General features: G+C 41.2%; 1 protein-coding gene across 1 annotated transcript in view; it reads right to left on the reverse strand.

The window, feature by feature from the left end:
• Positions 1-1,323: 1,323 nt before the first annotated feature.
• Positions 1,324-24,535, reverse strand: part of IL15 (interleukin 15) — a 28,612-nt gene continuing 5,400 nt past the window's right edge. The window contains exons 3-7 of the mRNA XM_053403303.1: positions 10,242-10,350; positions 8,192-8,309; positions 6,677-6,715; positions 4,399-4,548; positions 1,324-2,897 (exon numbers count right to left, since the gene is read on the reverse strand). Coding sequence (XP_053259278.1) covers positions 2,778-2,897; positions 4,399-4,548; positions 6,677-6,715; positions 8,192-8,309; positions 10,242-10,315 — 501 coding nt within the window. The 5' untranslated portion in view covers positions 10,316-10,350 and the 3' untranslated portion in view covers positions 1,324-2,777. The remainder of the gene's footprint in view (positions 2,898-4,398; positions 4,549-6,676; positions 6,716-8,191; positions 8,310-10,241; positions 10,351-24,535) is intronic.

Below are 24,535 nucleotides of genomic sequence, written 5' to 3' on the forward strand. Positions count from 1 at the left end.
ATAATAGAAACCTGTCATTTTAGTGAGATTCGTCAGTAGTCCTGTACTTTCACATAATCTGTCATGTCTCTTAGGAATACCTTTCCAAATGAGGAGTTGCATTGGCAAACCTCAGAAGTGTCTTACTGTGTGCAAGACCATGATAATGAGGAATGAAAGAAGCAAAATCTAAGGTTATCTACAATGTAATGATAGATCGCTGTAATCTGATCATACCAGATTGCTAATTTACACTACAGAATAAGCTTTCAGTATCATTAAAAGCAATAAAATGATCTTTGTGTGTCTTTAACCATCATTTTTGCTGAGGGATTTAGACCACAATCTGAGACAGCTCTTTTATATTCCTGCGGCATCCCCAAAGGCATAAAAGTTTCAGCAAATCTAGAAGAATCTGTGAGATAGCCTTGCAGGTATTTCCATTCTTGTATGTTATCTTACACAACCAGAAGAGATACTTTCCTGAATAATTTGTGTGTGGAGGCAATTACAGTGTCAGCCTGCATACTTACCATACATTTAAACCACATTACTTCTGCCAAAGAATCCGGGGAACTGTTGTTTGTTAAGGGCGCTGACAGAGCTACAATTCCCAGCATCCTTAACAAACTACAGTTCCCAGTATTCTCCATTACTATTAAAGTGATATAAGAGTGCTTTGAAAGTATGGTGTGGATCCACCCTCAGTGGCCACACTATGGCCAAAGACTTGTTGCTTCCAAATTCAGGTCTAGTATTTGTTCCATAATATTTTGGCTGTGAGTCCTGGAAGGCCTTTTCCCACTGGCCTGGGAGGATGGGGCCCTGTCTAACTCCAGCTACAAAAGCCGAGGCTGCCAAAGAGCCCAGAGACCATCTTGGCTGTCTCTTAGTGCAGACTCAGGTCATCAAGCCTGAACTTTGACAGCCGCTGCTGTCTACAGTGGTTTTGAATTGAGTGAATGCTGCTGTATTTTTGCTGGCTTTTATATGTTTTCTCTTCTGCTGTTTTGTACTGCTTATAATTAGATTTATTGTTTTCACATTTTACTGCATCTCCACTGCACTGCAAATGGCCCCAAAGACTTTGTAATATGGATAGTATATAAATGTAATGAATAAATAAATGCAATAAATAAAAATGAAGGAATGGTTTGGGGCTGGGTCTTCTCCCCATTGTGATGACACCCAGTCAATCCAAGAAGTTAGGAACTGGTAAACTGGTTCTATAGCTAGGAGAGGATGAGCATTATTATCTCTGGACTGCTAGGATGAGATGGGAGACCACAGCAAAATTATAGAACCAGAAAAGGGAAGATGGGAAAATGTAATTTCCAAAGTAAGTGGGGTTGTAGCCTAGCCCATGGTTCACCTTTATTAAATATATTTACATTCATAATACAAAAGATATTTTTCTTATTAATTGGAAAGATGAAACAGTCTGGGCAAACTACGAATATTTGCAATAGCACCATCAGCAATCTCAAAGGCTGGAAGAAATGTGACTTCTAGTTAATTGTAAGGTTGATGTATGTTCTGCTATGCAGCAAATATGGTACTCAAGGACACTCATAAGGGCTAAATATAGGAGAAAGAAGATTGAATAACCATCGTCTCTTTAGAAAATTTGCCAAGTCTGCAAGCTGATTATGTTATCAAAAATGAAAAATTGATTGTTAGGTGGCTAACATCTAATAATTTGGCCTCAGGCAGATCTTTGAGGAGCTAAGGTTGTTAAGAGTTCATTTTTGCCCTTCATTCCTACTTCTGAATAACCGGGCTTCTTGTTTAATGGGCAAACAACCACTCTTTCCACAGTGGCTAAGTTTGCTTAATTGACCATGTTGATAGCTAAGTGCCAATGAGAGACCATTCACAGCTCAACAAGGCTTGTTCCTGCATTTGAGGAGAATATAATGTGACTGGAATCTCTCACTCATCTCCCCATTTACAAGGATATCATATTTTCTCAAACTATTAATCCGAGTGTGACCATAAAAATGTGAAACTCAGATATTATTAACTATCAAACAGATGTCCCAGTTGTTTAAAATGCAGGAGAGGCTCTTTATGAAGTCATTTGATTCCTTTAAAGTTATTCCTTCTGCTTGATAACCCTCACCCTTGATAAGAGTGTCCACCTCAAGAGCAATCACCTTCACATAAAGTTGATATGAAACAGCACAAAATAAATTAAAAAATCCACAGAACTAATGAGACAGGGGGCCACACAAAACATATGATGGGAGGTATTAAGTACTCAGCCCCCTTACACACGGCTACTTTTCTGCTCTGTAACGTGTATCCATCTAACACCATCTACCCCAGAATGGGGAAACCTTTTGCCCTCCAGATGTTTCTGCACTGCAATGCCTGTCAGCCCCAGCAAGCATAGCCAATCACAAAGTATGATGGGAGTTGTAGTTCAACAACATCTGGAGAACCAAGGTTCCCTACACATAGGCTAACAATGCATCACAGGCTGTTTCGTGTGGTTCACACTCTCTTCTCCTTCTACACCATATGGTCCTTTCCTAGGAATTTTAAGTTACGATGGCTTGTTAAGGACTCCAGAATCCACATTATAAAAGCCAAATATAAAGAGGCTCAATGTTAGCCCTATTTTGTAAATGGGTAATCTTTTTTTAAGGTATACTGCAGGATTCAATTGCAGGATTCTTGCCAAGTTTGTAATGGTGTTAACTTACCACCACCTGTTCTACGTTGACCCTGTTCTATTTTCCTAGTTCTTCAATTCTAGGAGGCAATAAGTTATTCCTTCCTGCTACAGTGAAATCTCATTTGGCTTTTAACTCTGTGTAGCACATTTGTGCAAAAGTTTTGAAGATCTTTAAAAAATCTGTGCAGTTTTTTTCTGCAAATGTTTCACACTGCTGCCACTTGGATGTTTTTGTTTCCTGTAAAAATGAAAGGTTAAAAAAAGTTAGCATTGTTAAAGCAATTCGTTAAAAAAAACATTGAGAGGAAAGTAAGACACAAGAGAGACATGACAGACAATTTTCTTCCTTATGGCAGGTCCTTGGTTTGGGATTTCTAGTCAGCCACTAACATCCTTGTGACCACATTTCAGCATACTATGCCTCCCGCTCTCTAGAATGTCTGCAATTTCTGTTAGCAGGGCTTTGCACATAAACATGCATGTGCATGTAGCCTTAAGAGATTTCTGCAGATCTGATGTGAATGCATGCAAATCCCCGCCCCCAAAGGTGCTTGAGCAGGGTCTCCCCTTCCCAGGCCACCCCACTTCCCTGGGCAGAAGGGATCTCCTGGAGGATTGTGGCGTGCCATTCACACAATGGAAAAGTCTGCCCTGGCGGGGACTTCTTTCTCTATGGAAGCAGTGCCTTTTTCCTGCTTGAGATGTTGAGACAGCAGCAGCAGGTCTGCCATGTACAACTGAAGGAGAATGTTCCCTGCTCAGCAGGAATTGTACTTTCCATTCAAGGTGGGATGCTGGAGGGCAAGGGCACTGAGAGTGGTGCTTGGAGTACTCCCAACTGCAACCACCCTCTTTTCCTTCCTTCTCATTTGATGAGGAAGGGTGAAACGGAGGCAGAAGCTGACTGAGCTCTGATCCTCAACAGGTATAAATAGGCTAAAAGCCAGGCCCTATTCAACTTGCATCTCCACACACAGAACAGAACTAGGGATTTCACTTTCACAAGCTCCCCTTTTCAATTCCTTGTAACATTTCTGCAAAGGGTACATTTCCGCTACATATCTTGAATTCACCTATTCTACACTAAAGGTTTCTAGCGAATTCTCGTCCACAGGAACATTCTAGACCGGGATCCTTGGCCTGGTATGAATGTAGAAATGGCAAAATATTATCAGGATAACTTACAATAGATTTGAGAGGATCTGGATGGAATAATGGATTTCTATCCCAAAGCCACATCCTTGTAAACATAGTCTTGGAAATAGGTGTTGGGGGGAATTCAATTTAGTTTGCATTGAAAAACAAACACACCTGATTTTCGCTTTTGGAAGCCAAAATATAGCCATTGTTTGAATTTTTGCAATGTGGTTCTCCAGCCAAGTTATGCATACAAAATGCATTTATTCATGTAAAGTGTGTACAAAAATGTGCAGACTAGGTGAAATTTGCTCTGTTTTTAAATGCAAATTGATGAAGAAATGTGGAGAAATGAACTTATGCCTAGAAAAGTGAGAAACTGCGAGAAACCAAAATTGTCAAATTTGCCTGTCCCTACTTGGAAGCCTAAAGGAATAAATTGGGGGGAAACTACAGGGCAAGGATTCAACAGTTCATTCCTTTCTCTCCATTTTCTGATCTAAATCTTGAGTTGCTTTGCAAGGGAGAAAAGTCTGTTAGGAATTCCTTTAATGTGGCTACAGTGCAACAGACATGCAATTTTGCCCGTAGGTTAAAGTCACCTGTTTGTCATTTTCCAAAAGGAAGTTAACATTTTTGATTATGTTACCAACTTTGGTCCGTAGTGTTGTATCATTTTCAAATTTATATTCATAAAAAATTACTTCCATCTCAAGCTGAAAGCATTTCACCACCGATAAATTACAGTCACTCTGGAAAGAAGGAAAAATCAATGGGTTTATAATATGAAATTTCTCAAGTCTCATTCAGACATGGCCTTTCCCTTGAATTCAGGCCATCCTGCCTGATTCAGAGTATGATCATGGGGGGAGGGGGAGAAATGATCCTCTCACCCCTCAATAACTATTATTGCACAAGTTCCTGCCAGACAAATAATTATAATTGCCTCATACATTACATCTGTAAGCACATGCAGAAGAGTCATTTGTAAAATATATTTGCCATTTTATTGCTTGTATCCTTGATTTGGGAGCTGCTTTGAGAGCCTTTTTTTGTTGAAGAGTGGGGTAAAAATGATTTAAGGAATACAGCTTGACTATAGACTTGTATGGTTTTACTGCTTCAAAAGCCCACCGTGAAAGAAAGCTACACTTACAGTAAAACAATAGACACATATATTTTGTGTGACTAGTGTTGAGAGGGCCAAACTAAGACCAGGGAGATTCAGATACGAAACCCTGCTCCTGAAACACATCTAGGCAACTTTGGCCGAGTCTCTCTCAGCCTACTTCACAGAGTGGTATTCAACAAAGTTTTGCTCAGACTAGGCTGACTGAAATAAACGAACATGATTAAGTTCATTAATTTCAGTAAGTTTACGCTGAGTAAAACTTAGCTGAATGCCACCCACAGTGTTTTTCCTTCAGATATAATGGGGAAGGTGGGGAAATAGAGAGACCCCTCTATTTGTGGACCCCTCTGAACTTCGGGGGGAAAGGATGGGATAAAAATATAAATAACATTACTAAAATATAATTTTGAGGTGGGGAATATTATAGTGAAAAATAAATCCTCAAACCATTAGGATTGCTAAATCTGAATCAGAACTAAACTAAGATAATTTCAGGGTAGTTCTTCCGTTGCCAGTCATTTTCAGTAAGTATCAGAAATAATGGTTTCATGTGAAATTGTCCATTGATAATTGATGTTGGCCAGTAAGTTGCCTCATAAGCAGTGGTGAAGGAAGGGGGCAGGGGGGTGGTTTACCCCAGGTGCCATCTCTGAAGGGGATGACAAGAAGGCACCCCAAGGGGGGCTCGCCCCGCCGCCCTGGGGCGCAGTGGCACGAGCCGCCGCCATCGCGTCACCGCCATGAGCAGAGGATCCCACCGCTGTCCGTATGGCATTTGAGCGGCGCCGGTGGCGAAATACCTGGCGGCGCGTGCGCAACGCCACTACATATGGCGCATGTGTGTGTGCTGTATGTAATGGCATTGCGCATGCGCCATACGTAGTGGCACCACGCATGTGCTGCTGGGTGGTTTGCCCCTCCCCCCAGGTGCTGGTTAGCCTTCCTTCGCCCCTGTTCATAAGAACATAAAGAAAAGCCATACTGTATCAAGATGTTAAGGGCATTTTGAATCCCAATTCTGTCCTTAGTGGCATTGGCTACTTCTCCTTGTCTGGTGTCACTGCAAAGTTGATGAGAATCCCCTCAATTCCTTCATCTTAGTCATCTATAAATATGTTGAACAACAATGGGCCCAAGACAGATCCCTGCAGTACCCCACATGCTGCCTTTCCCTCCAAGATGTAATAATAGTAATAATAATAATAATAATAATAATAATAATAATAATAATAATAATTTATTATTTGTACCCCGCCCATCTGGCTGGGTTTCCCCAGCCACTCTGGGCGGCTTCCAACAAAGATGAAAGATACACTAAAATGTCACATATTAAAAACTTCCCTGAACAGGGCTGCCTTCAGATGTCTTCTGAATGTCAGGTAGATGTTTATCGCTTTGACATCTGATGGGAGGGCGTTCCACAGGGCGGGTGCCACTACCGAGAAGGCCCTCTGCCTGGTCCCCTGTAACTTGGCTTCTCGCAGTGAGGGAACCGCCAGAAGGCCCTCAGAGCTGGACCTCAGTGTCCGGGCAGAACGATGGGGGAGGAGACGCTCCTTCAGATATACTGGACCGAGGCCGTTTAGGGCTTTAAAAGTCAGCACCAACACTTTGAATTGTGCTCGGAAACGTACTGGGAGCCAATGTAGGTCTTTCAAGACCGGTGTTATATGGCGAGGAACTTGTCTTTTGCAAGTGGTATACAACATATTTATATGAGATCAATTTGAATTACAAAATGTACTCACAAAATCTTTTAAGTCTGCAGTATATAAAGTGGCATCAATCTGAAAAACAAAAGTAATAGCTTTGTAAGCAACAGTTTCAGAATTGAGTGATGATAAACTGTTAAGATTTCTTCCCATCTAAGTTATTGCTCAAAAGGTGAAATTAGAAATCACTGGAAACCTAAATGCTGAGCTTTTTGGGAAGGTCTTAACATCTGATGGGTGCAATTTGGCAGCCACTAAAATTAACTGTAAATCTGCAATTTCTCAAACGGGTGTTGAAGAAAGCTGAAAGTGGGCAGCCTTTTAGCATATCTGCCCTGCAGTGCTAACTGAATCATATCTGAATCATGCTTTTAGGAAAAGAGTTATTTTGTGCTTTATTTCAAATGGTAGACATTTAAAAAATTAAAATAGCTTTAAAGATTCAAATGTCTTCAGAGAAAGGACAATTGAAGAAGACAAAGGGGAAATGTTGGAATCAATCATGCAGAAGTGGATTGTCTGAGAAATGTGTTACTGGAAAATTTGCCAAGAATCTTTTTCTGATAAGCAAACACTTGCGGTTAAGAGAGGAAGGAAATAACAAATTGCAATTAATTTGTACAGTCCTTTAATTATCAAAGCGTTTGACATGAGCCCATAGCATTAACAATGAATGCAATCCTATGCCTTTTTATTCAGAAATATATTTCACTTTGTTCCGTGGAGCTTACCCTTAGGTAAGTGTCCATAGGATTTTGGAAAGTATTATACATAGTGCAATAGTATGTAGATTATATTTCTTTGATTTAGAGTGAGGGAGGAAGCTAAACTGCAAGATCTGACTTAATGACTGTGTCAGATGTAGAAACATTTAAAATGCTGAGTTTAGCCATTTGTGCACTGTTCACTATGGACATTTTGTAAAATGCATTGTCGCCTTGTTTGCATACATTTTACTACAATATTTTTGTTTCCCAATGATTTCTTGTCTTTTATATTCAACTTAATATCTAACCCACACCCTTATTTTCATAGAATTATTCCTATCCTTCAAAACAGTGTTTTGAATTTTGCGTTTTGGAAGAAATTTAAATAGGGTTTAAAAGTAAGAGTGGTGTCTTGCTCTCTTATGGCCTTTATATGCATGTATTTAAAAATCATGTTGAAAAGAAACAAAATGAAATGTCCTCAGGTCTTTTTCCTACTGGCAAATATTTTTTATTCCCTTCTGTTCATGACCATGGCTTTGATTTCTTTAACCTCCACATCAGAGGGTGTTAGCATCCACACATAAACATTTGTCACACAAACAGCACACACTTATTTAAATCACCTCTTTCTCAGCCCAGCATGGCAATGGGGTGATTTTTCAATTGCAGCACTGGGCTGTGTCATCAGCTCAGCACTGTGATGGAGTGTGTGATTTTTGCCAGGGGCTGGTGGGCTAACCTGCAGTGGCTTAGTGGGCCAGTTCAGGCCAGCAGGTTCACCACTCCCAATTTATATTTCTGTTTTGAATACTGTTACTTTACATCTATTTTGTGAGCTTACCTTAGTAGAGAATGGTCCAATGGTGAGGTTCAACAAATCTTGCATCACTGATTTCCATATGTAATGTTTAATCTCGTTTTGTAGTACACATGAACTTGGTTGAAAGAAAGCAAGGGTGCTGTCATAACAATAAATGCTGAAGTCAATTATCTGATAAATAGGCATATACTATGCACACCATTAGCCTTCCTAAAGTGTTAATCCTTTACTGTTATTGAACACGGGAGCAGAAACACACTAAGTAACCCAGACCCAACCCTCTGAAGAAATAGTGCAACCATCTTTAGTGAGGGAGTCTTCACATGCACAGCAATACAAACAAAGACTTCTACACAAACCAGAACTCTAGATGATCTGCTTCTCAGTCACCTGGAAGCTTTCACTCTACACCTGTACTTGCAAAGGCTTCAACACTGCATTTGGTCACACTGTTCATGCAAAAGCTTGGGGCAGGGTTACTTGGTATGCCCTGACTCCCAAGAGTCTCCACTCCTGTGTTGAATAAGATTGCTATGTTAACACCTGAAGAGGGTTATTGTGACGTGGCAACATAAATAGCAAAAGGTACCATTCACGGGAAATATCTGGTTGACTGATTGATTGTAAAGATTTTAAAACAGTAAGTACTTGTGTTTAAACCTCACTAGTGAACTACATTCTGAAACCAATACAGAATGAACTGACGCAGTACCGTACAAGGTTCAGAACTTCTGGCAGAAAGGAGAGAGAGAGAGAGAGAGAGAGAGAGAGAGAGAGAGAGAGAGAGAGAGAAATCAAATCCCCCTGTGATGTTTTAAGAGTTACTTTCTTCTTAAGCATTTCACAATAATCTAACATTTAAAGAATAAGGAAGTGCTAGGAGTAGGTACAGAACTTGTGTACTGTACTGTACATGCACTGACTGCTCAGATTCTGCTTGTGCCTGGGGTCACTTATCTGGTCTATGGAATACAGACTACTTCAAGGACACAGGACACTTTTGTGAATTGCCCTGTCGGTGTGTGTTTTATTCTAGTTTTCATATATTCTCTTAAAGATCCCCTTTTGTTGCTGGGATGTACATTTTCCAATACTAAAACTGCAATATGTTTGCAGCATTGCTATAATTCCTACTTGGAATGTGGAGGCATTCTAGGAAGGTCTTGGGTCCCCTACTGGGTATATTTTGACTAACAATAAGAGGTGTTCATGCTGAGTTCTGGCACCTCTTTTTCTAGAAAAACAGCACTGCCTATAACCACAGCAATGAAAGGACATATGAAGTTGCCTTATACTAAATCAAACCGTTGGTCCATCTAAGACAGCGTGGTCTATGAAAACTGGCAGTGGATCTCCACTGAACATTCACAGCTGTACCTTGAGATGCCAGGGACTGAGGCTGGAATATTCTACATGAAAAAGCAGCTGTTTTACACCACAGAGCCTAGGACTTGCCGATCAGAAGGTCGGCGGTTCGAATCCCTGCGATGGGGTGAGCTCCCGTTGCTTGGTCCCTGCTCCTGCCAACCTAGCAGTTCGAAAGCACGTCAAAGTGCAAGTAGATAAATAGGTACTGCTCCGGCAGGAAGGTAAACGGCGTTTCCGTGCACTGCTCTGGTTCGCCAGAAGCGGCTTAGTCATGCTGGCCACATGACCCGGAAGCTGTACGCTGGCTCCCTCGGCCAATAAAGTGAGATGAGCGCCGCAACTCCAGAGTCGGTCACAACTGGACCTAATGGTCAGGGGTCCCTTTACCTTATGAGTATCTTATTCTGTTCTTTTTCATTGTTTGCTTTATTTCTAAACAAAACACCAGAATGTCTACAGCAGGGCTGCTTCCTTACTCACCCAATGATAAAGGCAATATTTAATTCTATTTTCTCTGAAAAGTAATATCGCATAAAGGCTAAAATGCTGATGGAGTGCTGTTTGACTAGTATGGAAAGTGTCACAATGTCCCTGCGCCTCACTTGTTCCAACTGGCAATACTGAAACATTAAGCATTTTAAATCTCTCTGGTAGCATACGAGTAAATAACAATATCATTATTACTATTTCAAACTATAATTACCAAAGTACGAAGATGGTAACTGCAGGATCATTAATTAAAGAACTCTGGAAATAATTGCTCATAATGACATACATTTGCTACTGAAGGCAAACATTCTCAAGTGTGTTTTCTGAAAGACATAATTCAGAAAAAAGAGTAATTAGTACACATATAAGTTGTCCCTGCCTTGCACATATTTCTCTTAATCATTAGGAAACTCATTTGGTCAAGAGAATAGAATAAAGGCAATTATGATGGTGCTGTGCATTAAGGAACCTATGATTCACTTATTGAAAACATGTCTAGAGATAAAATAGAAGGAGATACATATATTCAATATTGCTCCAACAAAGATGTTTTGTATCTTGGGTGAGAAAACATTTTCAGCTCAAGCATCCCTTGTGGCTAATCTTGCCAGTGGTAGATGGGGCCAAAACACCTGCCAGTAGGTGTGTCCGCTTGCTACTTCTCTCTCGCACACAAATGCACACAACACCACACAAGGCATGCATACTTGCATACAACCTCCTCGCCATTCACTCTTCCCCTCCACATCTCACTGCTCAGCTCTTGGTCCTTGGAAGGATATAGCTAGTGAACCAGTCAGAGCTGGAAATCAGCATTACCCACCACCACTGCCACCAGTGCTTCCAGTGGCAATGTAGGTTCCAGGAATAACTGCACACTACATACTGGGTTCTACAGGTGGAGTGCAAGCCCATCCAATGCAGGACATCTTCTCAATTTCTGGACACAGGAACAGCCCATTATCAGCACCAACATCTTCAAATGGGCCTAGATAACCAGCTTTATCTAGGTACACCCTTACATTGCACAGCAATCACCCACTCAATCATCATGCCCAGGAACAGAATGTTGGCAATAGACTAAATCTCTTGAGGAGGAAATGTGCCACTGCAGCTTTCAACATGGTGGGGATTATATACCTCTCCAGTGAAACATTCAGAACCTGTTCCCACCAAATCAGACCTTCCTGGCTTGCTGTTACAAGTCATGACGGGCAAAGGTCAAAAGACCAAATAGTCAGTCAGACCCCTGCAAGCATTGTCTAATTCCTAATCCCAGCTGAAATGACCAGGCAGTGCTGTGGACACCTCTCTATGATCTGCAATTCCAAGATCTGCAAACTGACCAACTATCCTCAAAGTGCTTTGCAAATTTGTCACAGCACACGTCTGAAGGGTCTGTTGTTCCAATTTCTGAACCTTCAACCAGCCGACTCCCCAGCCTAAAGAGCACAGCCAGACAGCCACTTTTGGACACATTTATTTGCAGCTGCCACCTGATACATGCAATCATGCACTCCACCATGTACTCATCTGTGGCGTTTGCCCACTCGTTATGGAGATGTCGTACTGGGGGGAGAGAGAAAGGGTTAATAGGCTGACCAATAAGAAAGCCCGGGGCGGAGCCTAACTGTGTTTAAGGCTCAACACAGGGATTTTGGCAGTTAGTTTGGTTGGTTTCTTGTGGGTGGGAGGCATAGGAGTCAGAGTGAGTTAGAGACAGGGGGGAGACAGAGAGAGTGAATTGGATTGCAGTTTTACAAAGTATTTAAAACTTGTTTGCATTCACAATAAACTGGAATCTTTGTTAATATGTTACAACCTGACTGAGTCTGAGTATATTACTGGGGAAACCTGGTTGGTGGCAGTGGAAGAGATAAGCCATGGTGGTGCAGGGTCAATAGTCCGTGGAACGACCGGGGGCCCTGTGCGAATGCCACATCATCCACTATGGGATTTGTGTCACCTGCATTGCCGCCTGCTTCATCACCCAAAGAAAACCAAGGGCAGATCAGGTTCTGCAGTGACTGAGAGGGCACTTGGGAACAATCATGTCAATGGCTCTCTCCATCATTTTGTTGTACAGCGGGACCAGGGACTCAAAAGGATCATCGCTATACCAACTGGAAAATCCTTCAGGGCATCCAGGAATCCGTCAGATTCCATCACTGTGGGGGCAGGCTATCCTAGCTGGGCCCCCACACATGCAGGTCTTCACCTGCCACTGTCTGTCTAAGTCTTGCCAAAAAGTGGTCTGTCCATGACAATGGGACAACATTAACCCCTCCCCTCTCTCTGCAACTACCAGGTCACTCAGAATCAGTCTGTAGGAAAAAAAACTGATATAGAATGCAACATGTGTTGACAATCACTGAATTTTGAACATATACATACCAACTTCCCATTGGTTGGCCTATTTCAGGGATATAAATGAAGCAGGGGGTTACCTTCAAATGCTCTAAAGTACCACAATCACCACTCCACCTCCTGTTTTTGATAATGAGTTTCCTACATATCTCCATAATCAATTCCTAATTTCCCAATAAGTGACGTTGAGGAATAACTTCATTCTTATGCAAGAGGAACTGTTGTTGTCATTTGTAAATTGCCTCTAATGCTTCTGTGAGATTGCAGAAATTGTTTTTAAGATCCTATGGGTTAATGTAAGCAATGAGTCAACCTATCTGTACGTCATTTTATTTGCAATTGATTTGTTACTGGAATATCATTCCAGATGCTTTTGTATGCCAAAAAGGTAGGTCCTTCATCATGAGTTCCAGTAAAGAAAAACTATGTGTTTGAACAGTCGCAAAGTGGATAGCCTGTATTGAGGCAAAAACAACATAAATTATATGCGCGCAGTTTCTCTTTAATTAGTTAGCACACATAGCAGTTAATAGCAATAGCAGTCATTTAGACAAATAGCAGAGCAATTAACACCATCCACAGTGTATGGGAATGCAAACTATTTACAAATTCAGTCTATAGTTATATAGTCTACATGGCAAAACACTGAGCAATAAAGTGCCTTGCTAAAAATATTTCCGCCATGTACTCAGTTGCACAAATGCAACTAAGACAAAAAAATAAATAAATACTGCAGGCCAATACTTAAATTGCAATCAGGTTTATTTTAAATGGTTTAGGAGAAAATTCACCAGTCTGCAAGTCAATTAAAAAAACAAAAACTACTGATACATGATGCCTGTCTTTGCTTAGCTTAAGAAAAGAAGAGAGTGCAAAATATGGTCTGAAGCTCAACATCAAAAAAAAACTAAGATCATGGCCACTGGGCCCTTCACCTCCTGGCAAATAGAAGGGGAAGAAATGGAGGCAGTGAGAGATTTTACTTTCTTGGGCTCCATGATCTCTGCAGATGGTTACAGCAGTCATGAAATTAAAAGACGCCTGCTTCTTGGGAGAAAAGCAATGACAAACCTAGACAGCATCTTAAAAAGCAGAGACAACACCTTGCCAACAAAGGTCCATATAGTTAAAGCTATGGTTTTCCCAGTAGTGATGTATGCAAGTGAGAGCTGGACCATAAAGAAGGCTGATCGCCGAAGAATTGATGCTTTTGAATTACCGTATTTTTTGCACCATAACACTCACTTTTTTCCTCCTAGAAAGTAAGGGGAAATGTCTGTGCGTGTTATGGAGCGAATGCCTACGGATGGCGGGGGGATCTGCTGCAGTCATGAGCAGAGGATACATGGTTCCCCTTCCTTCCCTCCTCCGTGGCTCGCTTTGAAACAGCAAAGCGGGAGAAGAGCCACTGAGTGGGGAGGAGAGAGGGACAGAGAACCTGCTTGCTTTAAAGGAGCAAAGCGGGAGAGGAGAGGAGCCACTTACACAAGTCTGGAGCTGTTTTTTTCAGCGAGCCGGGGAGGAGGGAGAGAACAGCTCGCTAAATAGCAGCAAGTTTTTCGCAAGCAGGCTCTCTGTCCCTCTTTCCTCCCCACTCAGCTGGCTAAATAGTAGCAAAGTTTTTCAGCGAGGCGGGGAGGAGGGAGCTGTTTTTTTCAGCGAGCCGGGGAGGAGGGAGAGAAGCAGAGCCTTTAAAGGAGCAAAGCGGGAGAGGAGAGGAGCCTTCTCCTCTTATACCCCTCTTCTGCATTATTAACAGCATCCTTCTCCACCCACCCCATGCGTGTTCCTTGTCCCTTGAGTGCTTTTCCTTCCCACTTAAAACGTGGTTACAAAGCACGGATCCACATGGATCCTCAGGATTTTTGCATTGGGCTACCCCAAACTCACCGTCAGATCACATGTCTGTGGCCACAGCATGAACCACAAAAATCATACATCCACTGTTTCGTTTAGAATGCTTTTTTTCTTGTTTTCCTCCTCTAAAAACTATGTGCGTGTTATGGTTGGGTGCGTGTTATAGAGCAAAAAATACGGGTATGGTGCTGGAGGAGATGCTTGAGAGTCCCATGGACTGCAAGAAGATCAAACCTATCCATTCTTAAGGAAATCAGCCCTGAGTGCTCACTGGAAGGACAGATCCTGAAGCTGAGGCTCCAATACTTTGGCCACCTCATGAGAAGAGAAGACTCCCTGGAAAAGACTCTGATGTTGGGAAAGATTGAGGGCACAAGGAGAAGGGGACGACAGAGGACGAGATAGTTGGACAGTGTTCTCGAAGCTACCAGCATGAGTTTGACCAAACTGCGGGAGGCAGTGGAAGACAGGAGTGCCTGGCGTGCTCTGGTCGTCCTCTACAAATCCTGTTCTCTTGCCCAATGCCTCCTCCACTGTAGAATGGCTGTAATGGCAGAAGGGATGAGTGAGAGGGAAGAAGGAGGATGACTGTGAAGAGAAAGGGAAAGAAGACTGTTGCAGAAAGCACATTTTAACTTGGCCTAATGAGGGTGTTTTTGCTGAGAAAACCCATAAAACCTGGAACTTGCTCTGCTGTTGCAATACAGCCTTTGAGTACTTTTAGATGTGTGGTCTCACAGCTCAAAAATAAAAAATAAATAGGCAATCCCAGATCCAAAATTAATTATCTCCGCTCCTCAAACAAACCTTAACTTTTTAGAAATTCGTTTATCTTTATTCAGTATTCAATACAATGATATGAACTTATATTGAGATAAGTATGTATGAGGGTGGGATGGGTTCATAAATAAAGAAGGAATTTTTAAAGTTTACAATTGTGAGAAAGGATAGGATGTGAAAAGAAAAGGGGAAGGGAAGAACACATATAAAGTGTGAATACAGCAGAAATGTTTGCAAATACAGGCAATGCAGATGGCTACCTTTCCCTGTCAACTGTATGTGGCAAACCCAGTTTTGTCACCATGTAATGTGTGAAGGGGAACTAGCCTGGAGAGCTGAACTAAAGCAGTTTGTAGACAATGTCTTGGAGGCAGACCTGGAGCTTTTTCAAACAGAACGCAAATTTGGCAGCCCTAAGCACAGATTTCCGCCATTAGCCTCATTTACAATACTGTATGGCCACTGGTCCCATCACCTCCTGGCAAATAGAAGGGGAAGAAATGGAGGCAGTAAGAGATTTTACTTTCTTGGGCTCCATGATCACTGCAGATGGTGACAGCAGCCACGAAATTAAAAGACGCCTGCTTCTTGGGAGAAGGGCAATGACAGGCCTAGACAGCATCTTGAGAAGTAGAGACGTCACCTTGCCAACAAAGGTCCGTATAGTTAAAGCCATGGTTTTCCCAGTAGTGATGTATGGAAGTGAGAGCTGGACCATAAAGAAGGCTGATCGCCGAAGAATTGGTGCTTTGAATTATGGTGCTGGAGAAGACTCTTGAGAGTCCCATGGACTGCAAGAAGATCAAACGCATCCATTCTTAAGGAAATCAGCCCTGAGTGCTCACTGGAAGGACAGATCGTGAAGCTGAGGCTCCAGTACTTTGGCCACCTCATGAGAAGAGAAGACTCCCTGGAGAAGACACTGATGCTGGGAAAGATGGAGGGCACAAGGAGAAGGGGGCGACAGAGGATGAGATGGTTGGATAGTGTTCTCGAAGCCACAAACATGAGTCTGACCAAACTGCGGGAGGTAGTGGAGGACAGAGGTGCCTGGCGTGCTCTGGTCCATGGGGTCACGAAGAGTCGGACACGACTAAACGACTAAACAACAACAACATTATCTGGGGCTTGAACATGGCCCTTTACTAGTCAGTTTAAATTGTGATTAATACTGTTCCTACTTCAGTTACGTTTGAGATGAGAGAGACTGAATGCTTTTACTGCAAGTTGAATTCCATCCACGTGGCAAACTTCATTTATCTGGCTGATGAACTAGAAATATGGCAGTTCAAAATGCCTGGGCCAAGAATCTCAGGAATTGACAATCAGACTACTGTAATTTTAGTTGTTAGCACTTTATGCTCCAAGGCATGGTAAGAAGAAATGATTCTTCCAATATATGGCCCAATTAATTGATGCTGATTGGCTACCAATGGAGGAGAAAATTGCAGAACTGGAGAATAATATATTAACCTTTGTTCTTTGGCTGAAAATATGTTTCTTGGTATTTGTTTGCCAATATTTGTGTGACAAATCATGCATCCATGTTTCAGGTTGCAGTGATTTGAAGAATCAAACAACTAAGCGGAATCTAAAGTATTGCTTGTCTTAAGAGTTGAGTGGGAACATCCTACTTGAGAGCCAGACACATTGTCTTTATTGCCAAGGTTTATGAGATTTGTTGGGAGATGGGGAAATGTAACAGGTAGGAGAAAATTGGAAGGGAAAGCAGACATTTTTTCCTGGAAAATGCCTTTATTACCTCTGCTAGGCATTTCTTCGGTGTCTTTCTTTTATCACTTTTCTTTCATCTTCTATTCTGACCACGGTCAGTAATAGCCTCTCTCTTGGCTACACCAAAGCACAACTCTTTCCATTCACATCCTTGCTCAGCATGGACTCGGATTTTTAGCTTTCAATCTTTACTGTAATATGCCTCCAAAGACACTTTAAAAAAAATCAATAAACCTTGTACTGCTTTGAGCTTCTAGCTCCCACTGCTGCGTTATTTAGGAAATTATGTGCCTCCGTGTTACTGCCTGTCTAAAATAACTAGTGAGCTCTTGGAGTCACCATGGGCTATGTCTTCATCAACAGTAAGTACTGAACAACTTTCAGCATAGTTACCCATGACCATTAAAGGACAATGGATAGGTGGGGGGAAAGGGGACAAATGAGGTTAGATTTAGATAAATGCAAAGAAAAAGAAGAAAGCGAAAACAAATAGTTAAGCCCAATACCACACTGGCAGAAGGAGAACAGAGCAGCAATGATTAACTGAAGCTAGAAATGGAAGGTAGGTGAATAAGATCTTAGTTTGAAATAATCAATGGGTCTTTTTTTTGTCTAGCAGACTGAAGATTCACACTATTTCTTGGCAGTAGCCCCACGGTTATGGGTCTCAATTCCTTGAGGAGTTCAGCACGCTCCATCCCACAAAATATTTACATGGGTTTTAAAGGCCTACTTTTTTTACAGTTGCCTTTAATGGCCTGTCTGTGGGTGTGTTTTGCTTTTTGGCATGGCCATATTATGTCAGAATACTCTTAGTAGGTGCTGCCTACTAGTGGTAATGAAGTGTTTGCTTTTATTTGGTTTAAAACTGTATTATGCCTTCTTTGTTGGTATGTATTGTTTGTGTGATACATGGAGGGTGGATCTACACACAGGGAAAAACAACTATAAATAAATCAGAAATTGGATCATTATAACAAAAGGAGAGAAAAAAACCCTATGGAAAATTGCATATAAAAATTTCTAGCTCTCTGGCACCATCTGGTGTTGTCTGTTGTCTGCACATTCAAATCGTTATTTCTTTACTAATGTAGCTGAGTTCTGTGAAACCTTTTGTTTGAAACGAAGCCTACAAATCTTTCAGTTAATTAAACATATAAATATACCAATCAGATACAAGATTTTGTGGGGACTATTTGAAAAAATTGTTGGAACAAACAGCACATTCAGAATTAGTAGAGAATAGTTACTCCAGCCAAAAAAGGAAATACCTCATTCATTTTGGTGCATCCTGAATACTTTTAATTACTATAAATCATGAATGTTTTAGAAGAATGCTTTTTTTATTTTAAAAAATGTGACAAGAGGGAGTCCAGTTAGCCCGGCAAAAAAGGATGAGAAGAATTAGGAGTGCCTTCTATAAATAAATGCAAGGACCCAACATACCGTTAGTTAATTCAAAGTAATTTTTAACCTGCCCTTCATCAACAAGGAATCACAGGGCAAGGTGCTGTAAAACCAAAACAAGAACCACCAAGATTATAAAACTATAAACACAGCAACCAATGCAGACCATCAACTACAACAAATAACTAGGTTTTGGATTTGGATGTTAGGTTGGAATATATTTTAGGGTCAGTGTTTGAAACTCACATTGTTCTAGGTGCATTTTGCGACAGGGAATTTCATTAACACAAGCAGTTTCTAAGCTCTGGGCACAGTACTGCACCTAGGATTTCAGATTAAAACTGCAGAGGGGAAGGAAAGGAAGGTGGAAGTGGGGAGGCAGAAAAAGACCTACTCTCTGAAGGCTGGAGAAGAGACCCCTTAAGAATATTAGGGAGGTGGGCAGGAGAAGGACTAGGCCATGTGAAAAATGAACATAATATTTTAGCTGCCGCTCATTCGTTTTTCAGCTTTGTATTCTTGTCATAAAAAACCCCACAACTAAACATTTCATTGTTGTGCCCATAACATAGGTTTAAGGTGCCATTTAGCTCCTAGATTTCATATCTCAGTTTCTAACACTGCTTAGGGTAGCTTTCAACTGTGTAGTTCTTGGTTCCAAGAAAGAGGGTTGATGAGCCTGAAACCTGTAAGGCAAGTTTTGTCCAGGAACACTCTTCGTTTGTTTAGTTAAGTAAAATGAGGTTATAGTTTGCCAGAAGCACCAAGTGTAGTAAGACCATATTTCCTTGAATAATGAGGAAACGGCAAGACTATTGGACAAGGACATGTCTTTTTTCTCCTACCTTCCTCTGCCCTGTGGGAGATTATTCCATCAATCTGGTTATGAAGAAGCTGCAATTTTAGACAGGGATAAGGAAGACACATGGAGCACTGAGTTGGGCTCCGAAAGACTCATAAGGTTCTTGCTGCTCCGTAAACCAATAGATAGCCAACATGACGCCCTCCTGATTTTATAGAAGAACAAAGGATTTTGGACTAACCATTGTAGTAGTTTCATGGTGTACCTCCATATTATGCTCTAGCTGTATATTTGTAAATAAACATACATTTTACAAAGTGAGCTCATTCAAAGGAAACAAAACCTGAGTATGTACTGCATCCTCGAAACCTCATCATTTGAGTTTTGGGGTGTGCATAACAATACACATGGGAAAGAGGCATTTAGGATGAAGAGAAGCATTGGCGGTCATGAATTGATATTGTCTTCAAAGAAGCCAATGCAGCTGTTTCAGAAATGGATCTTCTTCAAAGAAGAAGAAGAAGACCCATTTCAAAAACAGCTGCATTGGCTGCCAGATCTGGCAGCCAATGCAGCTGTTTTTGAAATGAGTCATATGAGTTCCAAAGGCAGTCTCAAGCCACTGCATTTTGAACCAGTTGAAATTTCCAAGTTGTCTTCAAGGGCAGCATCACACAGAGCACATTTCAGTAATCCAAGCTGGACGTTCCAAGAGCGTAGAGTACTGTAATCAAGTCATCACTGCCCCAAAATGGCTACAACTGGCAAACCAATTGTAACTGGAAATAGGCACTCCTAGGCAGCAAGGCCACCTAGGCCTCAAGTGACAATGTTGGATCCAGGAGTATCCTAAACCTGCAAACCTGCTACCTTCCAAGGGAGTGCAACCCTGTCCAGAACAAGCCATCTTCCCACCTCCTGGACTTGAGAACTTGGAACACATAACACTACGGTATTTATAGGATTCAGTTTCAATTAAAACACAAGCCCAGGTTCAGGTAACATGCAAAGCCAAACCTTAGCTCAGCTCAGGAGAAATAAAAAGGCCTAGGAAAAGGAAAGAGGTAGCAAGCTTCTTTCTGGGAGCCTGCATATTTGCATGGTGTCATAGTTTGGCTTATCGTGTTGTGAGAACCAACTATCCTAAGAAAGAAGGGGTGTATTCTAGAAAGGAATATTTGAAGGTATGGATATCCATGCTACTTAAAAGTACAGTTTGATACTAAACGGTAGGTTTTGCCCTCATTATGCAGTGCTTTAAGTTATTAGGACATTTAAATGAAGGAATTACAATATTTATGTGGCACATAAATTATGCATCGTTTTCTAAGGACAGCCATAAAACCTCAGGCATTTGCAAGTCATTTCCCTTTGTTGGTGAGCAAATGTTCAGCAAGTTGTAACACTTCTCCCATCTGAGTCCTCCCCACCCTTTTGGAATGAGCAAAGAATTTGTGCAGGTTTATATGGGGTGTTATAAGAACAAATGTGAAAAAATGAAGATGTGAAGTGGGGGGCACTTGGATGATGTGTATGCATGTGTGATCAGCATTGCGCAGCCATAAATCTATGTTCCATTCTGGTGACATGCTTTAATTAAAAATAGATGCTGGCAACAATCATTTTTAAGCGGCAAGATTATGTGCCACTTCTCATAATGTCAATCATGCTCAAAATGGAAATAAAAGAATAAGACAGTTTCAGCAACTGTCAGTATGCTGCTAAAAGTCATTGATGTCAATTGTACTTGGTGATTTAGTCATGCAAGTATCCAAAACAAAATACATTAACTGCTAATAGGTAGAAATAATTTATCTGTCATGTAAGATGCAGTATTTGGTGACCTTTTCAGGCATTTAATTTTATCTTCAGCAAGATGAACAATGAGATGAACAGCAAAATGAACAATGAATATTTGATATTTGTTTACTGAATATAGCACAAATTGGGATGAGAGAATGCATGAAATACATAGGCTTTGTGCTTTTGGGTTCTGTACTGTGAGAGACTGAGGTGTCTTTGAGAGTTTATATCCTCTGGGCATAGGTGCCAACTTCCTGGGACCCTGGGTGCCCAAGCACCCACAAAATTCCCTATGAAGGAGTCGGGCACCCACAAATTTTGGTGCCAGGGCCATGAACACTGCATGGCACCCATGGCCCCGAGCACCCATAGTCATGGGGCCAAGTTGGCACTCCTGCCTCTGGGTTTGAGGCAGGTGTAGAGAAGAGATGGTTTTATGCCCCAGGTGAGAGATAAGGTGGAACACTGTATACCATATAATTTGCTCAGATGGAAGATAGGTGTATTTATGGCAGGTCCTGTGAGATCTGGCTGTCATGTGTTGATGCCTGTGTGACCTAGAGGCATGATAAATTCTGTGTATGAACTGTTTTAGCAGGGTGTTTTATGTACAAGAACTGTGTATGAACTGTTTTAGCAGGGTGTTCTATGTGCCTCAGGAGACAGAGATTGGATGAATGTTGTAGGATAGCCTATCTCAGGGATTAAGAGGAGGAGCAGGCATAGCAGAGGGAGATTCTGAAGGAGTGGTGATAGGTGCTTGTGCCTAATATCACCCACTGAGTTCCCTCTTATTTGTGGTACTTATCAGTGCTCTGCCACTGCCCCCAACAATCTGCTGGTTCTGCTGCTGAATTCCATGTTGGTTCTTGATAGAACCAGGGTGATTCATTATTTGATCATGAACAAATGGGCCAACCTGACATGGCCAGATTTGACTCAGCTCCGTCCACTCAGTGCAACATCAGTCAAGGACTAGTGGGGAGGTATTGCAGTGGTCCATAGAGGTTCACTTCCTGTATTATAAGTATTGCTGAGGGGGGAAGTATCTCATATTCATTTCATATTGTGAAAAGGTTCAACTTATTCATGATATTGAGCGGAAAGCTTTCTTAATTCACTAATTAAAGCATATGACTTTTTTTGTAAATAATTTTTATTCATAACAAATCAAACCAAATCTTGCCACATAGAAAAACACCAATACAGCCAATTATAAAGTCCGAATTAAATAATTTCAAAGGGTGACTTCCCGTGTTCTGAATTCCAAGAGCTACTGTCCTTCATTTATTTTCTGCTTTCTTCCCGTATCTCTCAATCAGTCTCTGGTATAGGACTCTCCATCTTGTTTTGTTTGATGATTCCATATTTCTATAATCACGTAGGAGGCAAATTTTTATTCCATATTGTTCTCAGTCTTATTATTTGGAAACACAGTCCTCTTTCAATAGCCCCTCCTTTCTCTACCATTTCTTGCTCTGGGCTTCCATACGAGGTTGAAATTAATGACGCCATGTTGACTTTGATCTCTCATAACAAGCTGATAGTTTCAAGTTCTATACCATGGGGTGTACTTGACAGTCAATAAATTATATAAAGATTGTTCCCAGTTTCTCCAAAAAACAACCACGCTCGCTCTCCAGGCCCCTGGAGAGCTAGTAGGCATCCAGAATTCACCGTCACTCTCTTTTCAAACATATATAAAAATATTCCGTGTGAGCACATGCATTTTTTGTAAAGTACATCCCTTTTGTAGTTCAAATTACAAAGTATCTCCGGCCTCCCTCAGATAAAGGAGGTTCCTTGTTTTTCTTTTTCTTGCTGCGTCACAGCTGCTACCAGCGCCATCTTTCCTCCTCAGCCAAAGCCATTTTCATATCTGATCTTATTCTGCCAATTTTAATTAGGACTCTCCACCAAGGACCGTGGTGCCATATATCCAATAAATTTTACCCCTCCTGTGTTTCCTTTAGGTAATTAATTATTTCTTGGTGAGGTTCGCCAAATCATTAAATAGCTGATATAACAAATACAAAAATACGGCAGCCACTCACCACATTAATCGAAACACCAAGATGGGAGTCTTTTTGAAGTCCAAAGCTTGACCTCCAGCGACTATGTAGTTTAGCAGATTTTCCCTTTACCTCTTTCTGTCCAGAAAGATTTTTGTCCAAATCTTTTTAATTTTTAGAAAACAGGTATTCCCCACTCGAGAGATTGACCCCGGAGAGTTCCCAGTTTGTGCCATGCAACGCCCAGTGTCCCAGTCCCTGCATCTTGTTACGAGAGGCTGATAACGGACGATCTGTGGGCGGCTAAGCTCCCCTACCCTGGGGGGGGGGTTTGAAAGAGCTAATTACACTCATATTAGCCCTGGATTTCTGGCACTACTGGGGGTCCAGTCTCATGGGTGGCAGCCATTTCACTCGTCAGGAAACAGGAAGTCTGTTCTGGGGACATTTTTAACTAAAAAAGAGGTTGCATTTTTGTTTATAAAGTGCCTTAAAAGTAAGGAAGCATGGAACAGAAATAAATACGGACAGTGTCTATTTGCATTCTAAAAAGAACGTTAAAAGCTGCAAAAAATATAAGAAGACATCTGACACAACAGGGAAAGGAAACAGAAATGGAGGGGAAATCTGAACAGTCATTTAAAATCACAGGTAGCCTCTCAAATCATTTTAACTAGGAAATCAATGAATTTGAAGTTTTCTAGACATCTAGAATTTTGCTGTTGTTATTGTTCTCTTGCCAGGCTATAAATCGGATCCCAGTGCTCATAGCAAAAATTATGTGACACCATTGAAGATTCTACAATGAAATAAGTTCACAGTGTGCCATAAGCAAAGTGACAGGTCACATTGCAGCAAATCTGAAGATCTCTGCAATTGCAGGGTATTCTCTGTTCAAGCTTTTTAATGTTTACTGTTCTTTATTATTGAAGAACCAGTGTTTTTGTTTCTTCGTTTCATATTGCTCTATTTGCACTCACATTTTGTTCTACACAAACCACGTAAAATGCCTACTGTTATGTACAGAAGTTCTCACCCTGGGCCAGCAGGGGGATACTGTAGATAGTTTTCACTCAGGTCCACGTCAGTTATTTTAGGCGGGAAACCCTGGGTTGTTGTTGCTACAATGTTGACAGCTAGCTGCCTATAAAAGCAGGCCGGCTGAGCTGTTTGCTGTTCAGTTTTCTGTTCCAGCTTACAAAATAAAGAGCTGCTTTGGAGAAATCGCTGTGTCGTCTCCCATGTCTACCCACTATTCAATACCTACCAAAGACATTATCTCATTTTTCAAATTCTTAAGGATCTCATATATAGATAAAAGTCTTCAGGATGCTTACTGAGAAGCAAGCTCTACTAAATTACCGGTAATTAGACTTACTTTCAAATAAATACATTTTGAAACAGGATACATGAGTAGAACTGTCTCGGGACCCAATTAAATCTTAAGGGCTTTGGACATTTTAACCACACATTCTCATGTGTATGCTTGATGTGTGCTCAAATCTTCCTCAGCAAATTTGGTTATCATATTAATTTATTATTTTAAATACAGCAATGTGCTTTTACTTTTTTATTTTTTAAAAAAGTTACTAAAGAAAATTCAGTTATCCCAATTCTCTTATTTTGCTCAGTGTACAATTTCAAATAGAGCTGTTACCAAACTCACAAAGTTCCCAAGGCAAAAAAAGCCACAAGCCATAACAGGTGCATAAATCATAATAGGGCATTTTGCTTTGCCAGCAACGG

Source organism: Podarcis raffonei, chromosome 9 (assembly GCF_027172205.1).
Source record: "Podarcis raffonei isolate rPodRaf1 chromosome 9, rPodRaf1.pri, whole genome shotgun sequence".
Classification (NCBI taxonomy): domain Eukaryota; kingdom Metazoa; phylum Chordata; class Lepidosauria; order Squamata; family Lacertidae; genus Podarcis; species Podarcis raffonei.